At 48.7% G+C, this 15183-nt stretch overlaps 2 protein-coding genes across 2 annotated transcripts in view; both read right to left on the reverse strand.

The window, feature by feature from the left end:
• Positions 1–15183, reverse strand: part of LOC101269628 (uncharacterized) — a gene marked incomplete at its 5' end in the record, with an annotated part of 266122 nt that overhangs the window by 191828 nt on the left and 59111 nt on the right. The gene's annotated exons all lie outside the window — the stretch shown is intronic.
• LITAF (lipopolysaccharide induced TNF factor) overlaps positions 1–15183 on the reverse strand; it is a 30740-nt gene that overhangs the window by 4358 nt on the left and 11199 nt on the right. Inside the window, exons 2-3 of the mRNA XM_004270177.3 lie at positions 2973–3197; positions 285–441 (exon numbers count right to left, since the gene is read on the reverse strand). Of these exons, the coding sequence (XP_004270225.1) occupies positions 285–441; positions 2973–3192 (377 nt within the window). The 5' untranslated portion in view covers positions 3193–3197. The remainder of the gene's footprint in view (positions 1–284; positions 442–2972; positions 3198–15183) is intronic.

Here is a 15183-nt window from a genome sequence, read left to right on the forward strand (position 1 = left end):
TTGTCCCTACACGCAGGGAGTGGTCTGAGAAGTAAGGATGGGACAGCAGCTTCCAGGCACTGATATGCTCGAGGGCAGGGGTTCTCAACTGGGCACGATTTCTGGTTATGACAACGGGGGCAGGGGAGCTCCTGGCATCTAGTGGGTAGAGACCAGGGACGCTGCTCAACATCCTACAGGGCACAGGACAGGCCCCCACAACACAGAAGTAGGTGCCGAGGCTGAGAAATCCTACAAGAGAGGAATTCGGGAGAGCCCAGGGTCTGAGTGGACCTCAGACTTACCCCAACAGGCACAGGCTCCCGCAGGAGAGCCAGGTGAGGGCGCCGGCATTATAGGACAGCTGAGTCACGATCATCTTGTTGCAGGAAGGACAACACATCTGGACTGGGCGGTCGAAAAAGGAGATGGGCTGCTGCACGTAGACTGTCTGCACAGCAACTGATGGAAGGAACAGAACAAACCGGCCAATCAGTAAATGAGGAAGACATTCATTAAATGCAAAACAGTAGAGGCAGGATCTCGACAGATATTTGCTCACCCACGTTCAGGAGAGCACTGTTCACAAGAGCCCAGAGGTGGAAGCAACCCAGCGTCCATTCATAAATGAATGGATGAACAAAATGTGGTCCATCCATGCAACGGGTTATTAGTCAGCCTTAAAAAGGAAGGAAATTCTGACACATCTTATAACATGGATGGACCTTAAGGGCATCAGGCTAACTGAAACAAGCCAGTCACAAAAAGACAAATACTGCTGATTTCACAGATAGGAGGCACCTAGAGTAGTTGAATTCGTAGAGATAAAAAGTAGAATGGTGGGTGCCAGGGGCTTGGGAGAGAGGAGTGAAGGGGAGTTGCCATTTAATGGGTATAGAGTTTGTTTTGTATAATGTAAGAGATGGAAGGTGGTAATGATTGCCCAAAAATGTGAACGTACTTAATGCCACTGAACTGTACGCTGAGAAATGCTTAAGGTAATCAATCTTACGTTATGTGTTATTTTACCACAATAAAAAAAATTGGGGATGGGTGAGGAGGGAGAAAAATGACAAAAAGGGAAGAAAACAGTGGCAGATTTCCAGAATTACCACTTGAGGGGCTCTGGAAACCTCCACACACGAGATGGGGGAAAGGACTGTGTGTTTCTGGAGGAGGTTTGGCCCAGCTCCACCAGGCTTTCAAACTCAACTGTCTCTGGACTCAAGTGCGGAGCTTATTAAGAATGCAGATTCCCTGGTCCTGCCCTCGAGACCGTCTGATTCGGCAAGTCTGGGGCAGGGTCCCCAAACTGCTTTTTAAGCTCTTGAGTGGTTCTACAAAGGTGGTCTGCAGATGGTAATTTCAGAAACAGTGATGTGATGGGTTTTAGCCTCAATTTTCTTCATCCGTAGATTAGTGGTTGCCAGGGGCTGGGGGGATGGAGGGTGACGGGGGTTTCTTTCTGGGGTGATGGAAACGTTCTGGAATTAGTGCTGATGGTTGCACAGCTCTGTGAAGATGCTAAAACCACTGAATCATATACTTTAAAAGAGTGAACTTTATGGTATGGGAATTCTATCTCAATAAAGCTGTTTTTTAAAAAATGGAATAATAAGGGTTGTCGCTAGGATTAAATGGGACAAAGGCAGTAAAGAACCTCACCCCGTGCCTGGTACAGAGTGAATCCTCCATAAACAAGCCCGCATTTCACACGGTCTCCTTAGCAAACTCCAATGCCCAGTAATAAGGCTGGCGTTTACCAAGCCAGGGGATACTGGCCCAGTTCTTTACAAGTCGGGGGACCATACTGATACACGCAGTGGGTATATGAAATCGTGCTAAAAGAGAAAACTATGTGAAAACACACGCGGACATGCACAAGCATTAGAAGAGCACCTAGGGTGATGGAAATCACAAAGCCCTCAGAGCTTAGCACATTCTTTTGGTTTTCGGCAAAGTTGTTTAAGCTCGTAGTTCTGTCAAAGTGACTTTTTTCTGTTTTTATGTTATTGAGATGCCATTTCTGTGATCTATGTATTAGGGGACATGAACTGTTACCCAGAGCTAACCAGACAATATTCCCAGAAAGACCTAGAAAGCACCCCCACCCCCTGCAGAAGAGAAGCATCAAAGCATAATTCAGCACTTACACGTAAATTTTAATAAGGGTTATGTGGGGTACAAGAATGAGTTATTTATTGATCAGAGTGTGATCTAAAAGAGTCTGAAGTCGTTATCTTGTCCTCTTCCATCTCAAGGAGTCAAAGTCACTTGAGCACAATGACAACAATAGTTCACATTCATCCAATGATTACTCATGGAACCTTACTTAATCTTAACAGCCGCCGGTTGTAGGTACTTGATGGGCCCCATTTTACAGATGGGGAAACCGAGGCACAAGGAGGCTGGTGAACCCAGGCAGTCTGTCTCGCGGGCCCGCTCTCTGAGCTGCCTGTAATACTGAATCAGCTACATACCTGGGTGCAGACGGGCAGCAGGAAGTACCAAAGGGCAAGGACATGAAGAAGTTGCTGGAGGGCAGGGGAGTCACCTGCACTAATGTTGGGCTGGGGGTGGGTTTCAGCTCACCCATTCCTCACTCACGGCTGCATCCTCTCCCTCTCCTACTCCAGCCCTGGCCTCGGGGCAGGGGTTCTCCCGCCAAGCCTCAGCAGGAAGGGCAGGAGCCCCCGAAAGCAAACTCCCATTCCCAAATTTCTCTGGGACGGTTCGTTGTGCCTCTGTGATAAGCAGCAGAGGCTCGGTTTACAGTGGACGTGGGAAAGTTCATATACTGTGCTTCATTATGGAAAAAGCAAAGCCTCACTGACAGGGAACCCAAGACTAGATGTGACATTTCAGGACACGGGGGAAAGTTGGACTGACTGGCACTTTGCTTAGACTGTGGGGCACAGTCACTACGGCCACTCTCTGGAGTCCCAGGGCTGAGGGCCAAGGAGAGGTAAGGGGGCCCGGGAGGCCGTACGTACTTGCATTGGCATTGGGGACGGGCACTGGCTGGGTGTAGTACCCAGGCGGATTCATGCCCTTCCCATCTGGGCCCGTCATGAGCCCCGTGGTCGGCCCAGGCATGGGTGCTGGAGGTGTGGGGTAGTAACTGTTAACAGAAACTGTCTCTTCATAGGATGGGGGCGCAGTTGGCACCGAGGAAGGTCCAGCAGCCGCCTGGTAGGATCCTGGAGCAGACATTTTACCTAAAGCAAAACCAGAAGACACCAGATCAGAAATTCAATGGACAGGGGCCTCCCTGGTGGCGCAGTGGTTAAGAATCCACCTGCCAATGCAGGGGACACAGGTTCGAGCCCTGGTCCAGGAAGATCCCACATGCCGCGGAGCAACTAAGCCTGTGTGCCACAACTACTGAGCCTGCACTCTAGAGCCCGTGCTCCGCAACAAGAGAAGCCACAGCAGTGAGAAGCCTGCGCACCGCAACGAAGAGTAGCCCTGGCTCGCTGCAACTAGAGAAAGCCCGTGTGCAGCAACAAAGACCCAATGTGGCCAAAAATAAATAAATTAATTAATTAAAAAAAATTCAATTGACATCTCCCCATCTCTCTTTTCCACTCTCAATCCTTTTTTTTTAAACATCTTTATTGGAGTACAATTGCTTTAAAATGTTGTGTTAGTTTCTGCTGTACAACAAAGTGAATCAGCTATACTTATATATATATATATCCCCATATACTTCCCCACCTTGAGCCTCCCTCCCACCCTCCCTATCCCACCCCTCTAGGTCGTCACAAAGCATCGAGCTGATCTCTCTGTGCTATGCGGCTGCTTCCCACTAGCCATCCATTTTACATTTGGTAATGTATATATGTCAATGCTACTCTCTCAGTTAGTCCCAGCTTCCCCTCCCCCTCCTGTGACCTCAAGTCCGTTCTCTACGTCTGCATCTTTATTCCTGACCTGCCACAAGTTTCATCAGTACTGTTCTTTTAGATTCCATATATGTGCATTAGCATCTGGTATTTGTTTTTCTCTTTCTGATTTACTTCACTCTGTACGACTGACTCTAGGTCCATCCACCTCATTACAAATAACTCAATTTCGTTCCTTTTTATGGCTGAGTAATATTCCATTGTATATATGTGCCACATCTTCTTTACCCATTTATCTGTCGATGGACATTTAGGTTGCTTCCATGTCCTGGCTATTGTAAACAGTGCTGCAATGAACATTGTGGTACATGTATCTTTTTGAATTTCTTTCATTTTCTAACTGACAAACAGACAATTAGGAAATGACCTGTGTCCAGTCTTGTCCAAAAGCCAGAAAGGGAGTTAACATCATCCCTTCCAGACCCAAGAATGAGAACCTTAACAAGAGATTCCCTACACAAAGGTAAAAGGTAGGGGGACATCCCTGGCGGTTCAGTGGTTAAGACCTCAAGCTTCCACTAGAGGTTCAATCCCTGATTGGAGAACTAAGATCCCACATGCCGAGTGGAGTGGCCAAAAGAAAACAAAGGATTTCCTTGGGTATTGCTCACCCTTTGCATTTCCATTTAAAAAAAAAAGAAAGAAGGTAGATGATGACAAGAGAAAATTACCCAAATCCCCTGGGCAAACATCCACCAAATGTGAACATAAATTTTTTCACACTTGAAACCATCACCCAACCAAGACCTATCTCTCATAACTAATGTTTTTTCTTTTCTTTTCTCCTTTTTTTTTTCTTTTTTTTTTCAAATTAACCGCTGCAGTTTTTACTAACAGTGTTTCAAGTGACCAGAAAAGACAAAGGCCTTCAAAAGCCAACCACAAACTATGGCAAATACTAAGCAAAACAAGCCAGAGGCCAAGAAACCCTCCCGGTGAATGCCATGTACCCGAAGTCCAGAAGCAGGAAAAGGAATCTTGGGGGTGTAAGTTAAGAAAACGGTTACTCTTGGGAGGGGAAGGAGAGTCTGGAAGAGGCTGGTGGGTGAGGGTGTCTAGTCATGTTCTCTTCATCTGGGGGTGGTTACACGGGAATGTCCACTTTGTGAAAATTCGAGTTGTACAATTAAGATATGTGCCCTTTTCTGTATATATGTTATAGTTTTTAGAAAGTAAACACACACAGGGACACACAAACCAACCAGTTCTCATTTTGAAAAGTGAGAATCAGAGCAGCCAGGCACATATTTCCTTTTGTGAGGGCAAAGAACCATTTTTTTTTCTCCCTGCAGAACTGATGCCCGCCTAGAATTACATGGCCTGGACCCAGGGTGTGTTCCTGTCTGCGGTCCCATGCTCGGCAGCCCCTGGGCAGCTGGAGAAGGACACAGTGCCGTCCTTTGTCTGCTTCTGTTTTTCCAACGGGGCAGGGCTAACGCTGCATTAGAAGATCCATTCAAACCTGTCTCAGGAGAAACGGAGCACGGAGCTCTGAGGGCAGCGAGCCACAGTCCGGGGGCTTGGCCGGGCCTGTGCTGCTTCCCACGCACCATGCCTCCTCTTCTAGATCCCGTGGGAAGCAGAATCGATTCATTCTGCTGCGGGGAGAAGGGGAGAATCCTTCAAGGACGCTCTGCCTTTCAGTCCAGCCCGAAAGAGGAGATTTCTCTGGGGGAAGAGATGAAAGGGCTTTCAAAGTGGAAAGAGAGGCATGGGAAAACGACCATGCATAAAACAAAATCCATAAATAAAGCCAGATAGGTTTGAGCTGGGTTCTAGAAAATTGTGGAAGCCCTATGGAGATGTTTGGATCTCATTCTATAAGCCTGGGGCTGTCCAAGGGAAACTTTCCAGAAGGATGGAAATGGTCTCTATGTGGGCTGTTCAATATGGTCGCCAGCAACCACACGACACCGCCAAACACTTGAAATGCGTCCGAGGAACTGAATTGTTAAATTATATTTATTTAAATTGAAAATCGAATACAGGGAATTCCCTGACAGTCCAAGTGGTTAGCACTCTGTGCTTTCACCACTGAGGGCCCGGGTTCAATCCCTGGTTGGGGAACTAAGATCCCACAAGGAAAAAAAAGAAAGAAAATCAAACACACAATTCATTTATTGGAACATTTTTATGTAAGTCTGGGACTCCTTGGGTATGTGAATCTACTTTCTCAACAGCAAATTTAAGGAACTCTGAATTGAGATCAAATTTTTTTTTTTTTGCGGTACGCGGGCCTCTCACTGTTGTGGCCTCTCCCGTTGCGGAGCACAGGCTCCGGACGCGCAGGCTCAGCGGCCATGGCTTACGGGCCCAGCTGCTCCGCGGCATGTGGGATCTTCCTGGACCGGGGCACGAACCCGCGTCCCCTGCATCGGCAGGCAGACTCTCAACCACTGCGCCACCAGGGGAGCCCGAGATCAAATGTTTTTGATAAAATTTTAGCATCCAATTTGGGATATGATGTCAACGTAAAATACACCTTGGATTTCCAAACATTTTTAAAATGTTAATGTGAAACACCTCGTTCATAATTTTTTATATCGACTCTAGATTGAAATGATAATACTTTAGATAGCCAGAGTTAATACGCTGTTCCAGTTCATTTCACTTGTTTCTTTTTACTTTTTAAAATGTGGTTACTAAACAATTTTAAATTGCCTATGTGGCTCGCTTTCTGGTTCTATGGGACAGGAACCATGGGAGGTTACAGAGAAAAGGAGAGGTCCAACCCTAGACAGGGTCGATGAAGCAGAAGGTCTGGAAAGGAAACAAGAAGCAAAGCTCGGAAGGCCCCTGTGTGGGGGTGGAAGGCCCAGGGTTGGGGGGAGTCTACAGTGGGGGGTTGACCCCAGAACATCTTTGTGAAAACAGGCTCAGGGTTTAAAACAGACTGACTGTGAAAAGTGGTTAAGGTATATAACTGTGTCAATTTCCTCTCACCCACAGGAACAGAAATGCAGAAGTAGGAGGGAAGACGGGCCACAAACATCGGCCCCAGGATGCCTCTCTACCAGGCTCACCTCCAACGCTGGCTGCTGTCCCCTCCCGGCTTGCCCCAGACCTCCCCACATCTGTGCACTGCGCTGGAGGAGACTTCAGCTGGGGGAAACACGGCCGCCTCGTGCTCCCGGGTATTTTACATCCGTGCAGAACGTCAAGGACTCACTGTCCCTTCCTGTCTCAGGAAAGGCAGACCCAGAGCTGCCAACACGATTTATTATGAAAACTGAGTCATACAAAAAAACCCACAAGAGCAGAAAGCACTATGCGTCCAGAAAGCCTAAAATAGCACAGTTTGCTGTGGCTGCAAACGGAACGCTTCGGGAGGGGAAACAGAAGGTCCTGGGGTGCCCCAAATTCTGCAAATAGTTCGGGTCAAACCATTGCCTCTCTCCTCCAAAAGGGAAGAAACTCAGAGATTGTGAATTGTGCTGCTGAGAGCGAACACACAGGTGTTAGGAAGCTGGGGGGAGGTGGGGTTCTTGCCAAGACATCTAAAGGAAGGAAGGGTCTGAGCTTCTGGTTCTGGAAATTAATGTCTACCCACCCCTGCCCCTGTTTTAATTGACCATCATCATCTTTCTTGTGGTCACATCCTATTTTCTGGAACTTCAGGACACTCTCTCTCGGGAACATTGCTTTTGGATCAAACAGACACATAAACACGCTCATAATTCTGAAAAGAACAAGAGCAACAGTCTAGAATGGTTTAAGGAAAAGAAGGAAGGAAGGAAGAAGGAAGGAAGGAAGGAAGGGAGGAAGGGAGGAAGGGAGGGAGGGAGGGAGGGAGGGAAAGAAAACATATAACCAGCTGCTTTGAAATCTTTCTAAATAAATTCCACAGCTTGCCTTCCCCCAGGCCCCAGGCCAGGAAATGCCACTTCAGTCAATCCCATTTCTCTCCCTCTCTTTTTTCTTTTCTCTCCCCACCCCCATTTCTTTTTAATTTGGTTTCCCCCAGGGGCAGGAGGCCCACCTAGCCAGCCACTAAGCCACCCTTCCAGAAAGGATTTGCTCAACTGGCCTCCACACTCCCCTCCTCACCCCCACAATGTGAAATTCTTAAGGGCAGACACACATGTGGACACAGACACACAGACACACTCCACTGTCAGCAGAGAACCCTGCATCCCTCCAGAGCCGCCTGTGTGCTGAGGTACTAGCACAATTCCATCTAATACTTGTGACCCATTTTTCTGGGACAAACTGGAAACCACAGGAAAGTGTCTTTTAGTTTAACAGAACAGAAAAGCCACAGTTTTGCCACGTAACAGCACAGCCTTGAGAATCCTTTGGTGGCCCTGGGTGGCTGGGGTGCAGCCTCTGCAGAACCCAGGTTGCCACAGTTACGGGGAGCTTTGTGGGGGGAAATAAAGGAACAAACAAGGGGGTCTCCCTCCTCCCTCCCCAGTTGTTTAACTTTCTTATTAAGCCCCTGAGAGTGGCTTTTCTCGACTGTCTATTGAAAAGGACACATTGAAGGCGATTCTCCACCCACCTTCCACCTGCCCCCGCAGGAATCAAGGAAATGCTAAGGGCTGGAGATTTCTGTTTCCACCGTCTCATAATGACTCTAATTAGCTCCTTCCAAATGCAGAGAGAGGCATTCCAAACCCCTTTTTTTAAATATGGAAAATTTGACCAGGGCTGACCTCATGGTCATGTGACCCGTGTAGGCCCACGGGGCCCTACACGCAGAAGGGCCCCCCAAGCTCCGTTGAATGCTGCCGCCATCTTGAAATTCCAAATACTTCTCGAACCAGAGGCCCTGCCTTTCCACGCTGCACTGGGGCCAAATGTTAGGTAGCCAAATTGTGACCATTGGTTACAGAAAAGGAAAAGGAGGCATTTCTGATGCAAGAACAAGGTTGGGCTTCCCTGGTGGCGCAGTGGTTAAGAATCCGCCTTCCAATGCAGGGGACACGGGTTCGATCCCTGGTCCAGGAAGATCCCACATGCCGCGGAGCAACTAAGCCCATGCGCCACAACTAAGCCCATGAGCCAGCGCTCTAGAGCCCGCGAGCCACAACTACTGAAGCCCGCGTGCCGCAACTACTGAAGCCTGTGCGTCTAGAGCCCGTGCTCCGCAACAAGTGAAGCCACCGCAATGAGAAGCCCGCGCACCACAACAGAGTAGCCCCCGCTCACCGCAACTAGAGAAAGCCCACATGCAGCAACGAAGACCCAACACAGCCAATCAATCAGTAAATAACTGAATAAAAAAGAACCAGGCTTGGACTTGGAAGTTGGCCCATGACCAGCGGCGTGATCCTGGGCCCCACTCTCTCATCCGTAAATATGCCAATTGGAAGTTTGGGGTCCCTAGCTGAAAACACCCCTTGTTCTGAGACAACGATTCGCTGGGTGAAAGATATTCTCTTAAATGGGCAGTGAGGGCTACACGGATATTTATTCCTGGGCAGGCCTATGGGAATGAGTCTGGGAGTAGCTCATTCACTGAACCCAGTATAAAACAGGATTTCCCAATCTTGTTTTCATTACAGCCGCCTCCCTCCCTCCCCTCCTACCCCTGGCCCCCAAGGAAAAAAATTAAATTATATTTAAATTCAATTAATTAACTTGAATATAATTTAATTTCTACCTAACAAGAAAAATTAAATGCTAAGAAATAAGATTTTGTTGGGCAGGGTTGAGTTTTGGAGGGCCACACACCACTGTAATATTTCAGATTTTTTTCACCTCTCCCCTCCCCCAAGAACCAATTTTCATTCCCTTGGATCCCCAGTGAGAACTCACTGTTTGGAAAGAGGTAGTTGGGCCCAATGAGTTCCGCCAATCACCCACATTTGTTCATTGAGTATTTCTAAATTATGACTCCTCCTTTCTTGGTGTCATAAACGCAATTGTCCGAACTCAGTTTTTAACCTTTTAGGGACCAAGTCCTAGGATCCCTTACACCCGCATGTTCTTTTCAAGGCATGCCCAGCCCTCTCGCAACGTAATCTCATGAGCACAAGGGAGGGAGGTGGACAGGGGTAGGGTGATCAGACGGAGGGACACTTCCTTCTGTTGTACTGGGGCCAAGCAGGGCTGGGCTGGCATCCACTTCCTCCTGCACCCATCACTCCTCTGGGTCTTGAATCTGCTGGGTTCTCACTCCAGGAAGAAAGTAAAGGGTGCTCAGGGGTTCCAAAGACTGTTTACACCTTATTTTGGCATCTCAGAGTCCAGACATCCTGGCCTGATCAGAATCTACTACTCACCTCACAACTGCTACTCCGCACCCCATCCCAGATTCACAACTGCATTAAGATGAACCGTAACGGGCTCTTAACTTTACCGCAGCGGGCCCTGTAATTCACGCCCTTACATGCATCATCCCATGTCATTCCCACACCACCGAGTCAGAAATTATTGTTGTCATCAACCCGATTCACAGATGAAAAAACTGGGGCCCAGAGAGGTTGAGCACACAGATGGAGTGGTTTGAACCCATGCCCCTCAGACTCTGGAGCTCTTTAGAACTCATCAGAATACCTCCCAGGCTGGGAGATCCAGACACAATCAGCAACTCGTTTTGCACACTTTGCCCCCCCCCCAATGAAACGTGAAAGGAAAAATCAATTCTCAGTGGACGCAACATACCTGAGCCCAAGGCGACAGGTCACCCCCTTTCTCTCTGCCTTCCTAACACCCGTGAAGATGCATATACACAGACTTTCACACGACACACCCAAGACAAGATTTAAAAAACGACCTGCCCATTATGGACTTCAACTAATTTTGTCATGAGGACTTTGCAGTTCAAAACGATCTACTTCTTTAATGAGAATCAGGGGTCCAGGAGGTCAGTGATCAGCCAGAGTTAGATATCCACAGAGCAATTCCTGCCCATCTGGGGGACACAAGCAATGAAGGGGAGATCTCCGAACTTCTGAGATGCCACATTTGCTTCAAGCAGCAGTGGGAGGCTGGGATATCTCTGCCACCTGCTGCAGCTCCCAGGGAAGAAAAGGCAAAGGCCATGCCAACCGAGTCTCAGAGCAGGCTTTTTAATATCGCTGTTGAAAGACTGTCGCAAAAAGCCCTCAAAATCCTGGAGAGAAGCCACGCCGGTGGGCGCAGTGATCTTCGCGCCTTGAGCTGAGATTAATGCATTGATCCTGAAACCTCGAGACACAGGAAAAAACTCCAAGTCACTTTCAGCAACAGATTTGTTCCTAAAAAAACTCGGCCTAAACAGTCTTAGAATTCCCGGAAACACCCCGGTGGAGCTGCTATTCCGGGCCCTCACACAAGCTCTGGGAGTCATCGTACTCGGTCTGAGCCTGCACCAGTGTTCACTGGATAACTTGGGGTCCCAGCCTGGCAGCGTTTGCCTGGAATCCTAAATTCAGAGGCAGGGGGCTGACTTCCGGGAAGCCTAGAGATGGCTGGCCGACCAGCTCGATCACTGATACAGCGGTTCCAAAACATCGCTGGGATGAACCTCGAAAACATGATCCTAAGTGAGAGAAGCCAGGCGCGAAATCATCGTATGATTCCATCCATGTATACGAAATGTCCAGGATAGGTAAATCCAGAGACAGAAAACCAATTAATGGTGCAGGAGCTGGGGGTGGGGAGGGGAGGGCACTGGGAGGAAACAGGTACGGGGTTTCTTTTTAGGGTGATGAAAATGTTCTGGAACTGGATGGAGGTGATGGTTGCAAAACACTATGAATGTACTACTTGCCACTGAACTGTACACTTTCAAATGGTGAATTTTATGTTTGGTGAATGTTACCTTAATAAAAAGAAAGAAAGAAAGAAAGATAAAAGCAATTTGAGTCTCCAAATCCACCACTAGCCTTAGTTCAATGCATTCAGTGGCCCGTTTACCTAAAATTGAGACCACTGGGGTGTTTCTGACACTGGCCAACGTGTCCCCGACGAAGGTGACCTAAGGTCCTGAGTTGCCTGGGATGGAGGGGGTTCCCAGGACACGCTGAACCCCTAACTCCCCACCCTGCCTCTCACTTCACCTCCCACCACAGTTGCAAATTGATGTGTCTGCAGCCTGGCTTGGATGTCCCCAAACATGCCCCAAGCATGCTCTTTCCTCTTTGCCCCCTGTTTCCTTCCTTCCCTATGGGTTTGCAAATTCCTCTCACCCATCATATCCCTGCTTGGCTGCCACCTTCTCCAAGAGGTGATCTCTGGCTTTCCCAGAGGAGAACTAATTCCTCCCGAACCTCTCTCTACACAGTGCGGAAATCAAGGGTGCAGGGTCTGGAGCCAGACAGCCTGTGGTCGCATCAAAGTTCCCCTGGGCATGACTTTGGTGCCTCAGTTTTCCCATCTGTAAAATAAGCACACTGGCAGCTTCTTCCTCATGAGGCTCTTGGGAGGATTAAACGAATCCACTTGCGAAGAGGACCCAGAGCCACGAGAGACACATATGCCCTCAGCACGTGCTAGCTGTCATTCACATACGTTTCTCTGCTGTACTTGTCACGGGGCACCTTTCTCGTCTAAGATGTCTTCCTAACCAGTCTGTGGGCCCTTTAAGGGCAGGGATTGAAATTATTAAAATCTGCACCCCCAGTACCTAGAACTAAGCTCAAAGCATCATGGGTGCTTCATAGGGTAACCCACTGTCCCAGGTCGCCCAGGAAAGACGGATTTTCCCGGATACAGGATTTTTTGGTACCTAAACTGGGAAAGTCCCTGGCAAAGACCAAGACAGTTTGGTCACCCCGATATTTCCACAAATGTTTGGAGAAAATGATACCTATGTGTAAAAAGGACACCAAGACCCATCTTGGACGGCATCAAGATTTGGAAGCAGACATAAATGGGAGGGTCTTACCCTAAGAGCCTCAACTTAGAATCTGACAAAAATGAAGTTTTTTTTTAATAGGAAGATGTTCCTAACAACAGGTCTCAATAACAGATGGCCTCGCAGTTCAGCTCACGGCAACATGAGGGTTTGGCCAAATGTGCTGCAGAACTGGAATCACTTAATGGGTCTGGAATCCTTTGTTGCCTCCAGAATGCCCTGGGGAGAATGGTATCTCTCAGCAGGGCACCCTGTGATGTCCAGGCAGAAGGTCAAGGTGTGGGTGGAGGGACTTCCCTGGTGGTGCAGTGGTTAAGAATCCACCTGCCAATGCAGGGGATACGGGTTTGAGCCCTGGTCCGGGAAGATCCCACGTGCCATGGAGCAACTAAGCCCATGTGCCACAGCTACTGAGCCTGTGCTCTAGAGCCTGCGAGCCACAACTACTGAGCCCGCGAGCCACAACTACGGAAGCCCCCGCCCCTAGAGCCCGTGCTCCGCAACAAGAGAAGCCACCACAATAAGAAGACCGCGCACTGCAACGAAGAGTAGCCCCCGCTCGCCGCAACCAGAGAAAGCCCACGCGCAGCAATGAAGACCCAACATAGCCAAAAATAAATAAATAAGTTAATTAATTAATTAAAGAAAAAAAAGAAAGAAGGGCTGTCCTCACACCCTTTGGGAAAAAAAAAAAAGATGTGGGTGGAAAGAACTTGAAAAGGGAAGCGTGGAGGCAAGTAAACACAAACAAGACAAAATCAGAGACAAAAAAAGCCACAGTCTCTAAACTTCAAGATCATTTTTACTCTTTGATGCAAGTTTCTGAGGCTGCTCGTCCCCGGGCTCTGCAGAAGGCATCCCTGAATTTTGCCGACAACCACTGCTGGTTCTTGTTGGGGTTTCAGAAGAGAGCGAGAAGGAGGTGCTCCCTGCGGCTGCACCATCCGTCCAAGATCTGAACTTATTAGCAGGCTCCTCGCTGCCACCAGCCCAAACTCAGTAACACCTGTCACTCCGTGTTCATCACCTGGTCCTTGGCATGGCTCTGAAGCCACTTGTTCTACATGGATGGTGTGTCAACCCTTCTCCAAAAATGACAGTCTTTTCTCATGGGTGTCAAGAAAATTCAGAGGCTCTAACGAGCTTCTACCCCAAGATGCCATAAACATCAGCAACTGCTGCTGACACGTGTGGACAGGAAGTGGGGGGGACGGAGTTCACACCTTTGCAGCATCTCCACCCTCAGTGCTTACCTACAACCAGCATGGATGGAAGGGGGACTCTTAAGGAGTCTCAGGTGACTTTTTTCTCCCCACTCCCAATCCTTTCTGGTGAAATGACCGACAGGCAGGCAGGGTCCAAAAGCAAAGGAGGAGGAGGACAGAGAGGTAATGCCCGATGCTGAGAATTCTCCTTGGGCAATTGTACAAGACACATGGGCTTCACAGGCGACTCTGATCAGGAACTGACCTGGTGGAGAAGCAAGGCCATGGCCACTGAGCTCAGAAATGTTACAGGTGGGATGTCTCTGCCTGGTACCCAAGATACGGTTGCATGTGGGGTCTTCAGAAACACCTGTGTGTGTTGCCTGTCATTTACAAGCATGGGCGGGCACCACCCTCCTCTCAGGGGTCAGTAGGAATGACGTGGACCACGACCTGGCCTGCTGAATACCCAACAGTGATTTGGAGAAAAGAGAAGACATGGAAGAATGTGAGCAGATGGGGCACAGAGAGGGGAACAAAAAAGGCCCAAAGAAAATTAAGACGATAGGATTTTAAGGTAGGTTGAATGTTTAACAGCAGTAACTGGGACCAAACTTCCTTGGTTCAAATCCCAACTCTGCCATGTCTAGGCTGTATGAACTTGGGTGAGTTGCTTCATTTCTCTGTGCCTTGGTTTCCTCATCTGGAAAATGGGCTAACAATCGTACCCACACCTTCACAGCGTTGCAAGTTGGATGTGCCCAGAACACTGGGCACGTGGGTCACTACGAAAGCATTAGTTCTAATTACTTACAGGGAAGCAGAGTAAAATCCGGGGAGGGGGTCACTTGCCCTCAGTGACACAACAGGTCTCACTGCCAGGAGGCAGGAGGACCCAAGCACAGACCCCATCACACCACGTGCCCCTGTTCTGAGGCCTCTACCTTCACGCCTTTACTTGTTTGTCCAAACCCCCTACAGTCTGACCCTCCCAGCCCCACCTGCAGTGCATAGACAGAATAATGCCCCTTAAAGCTGTCCACACCCTAATCCCCAGAACGTGCCTTAAATGGCAAAAGGGACTCTGCAGCTGTCATGAAGTTAAGGCCCTTGAGATGAGGAGATGATCCAGGTGGGCCTGAGGCAACCACAGGGGTCCTTAGAATAGGGAAGCAGGAGGGCCTGAAAGAGAGAAGAGGCCCACTGGCTTTGAAATTGGCCCACGGAGCCATGAACCAAGACATGCAGGCGGATGCTAGATGGATTCTGGCCTAGAGCCTCGAGGAGGAATGCAGCACCTTGTCACCCA

This window comes from Orcinus orca, chromosome 16 (assembly GCF_937001465.1).
Source record: "Orcinus orca chromosome 16, mOrcOrc1.1, whole genome shotgun sequence".
NCBI classification, from domain to species: domain Eukaryota; kingdom Metazoa; phylum Chordata; class Mammalia; order Artiodactyla; family Delphinidae; genus Orcinus; species Orcinus orca.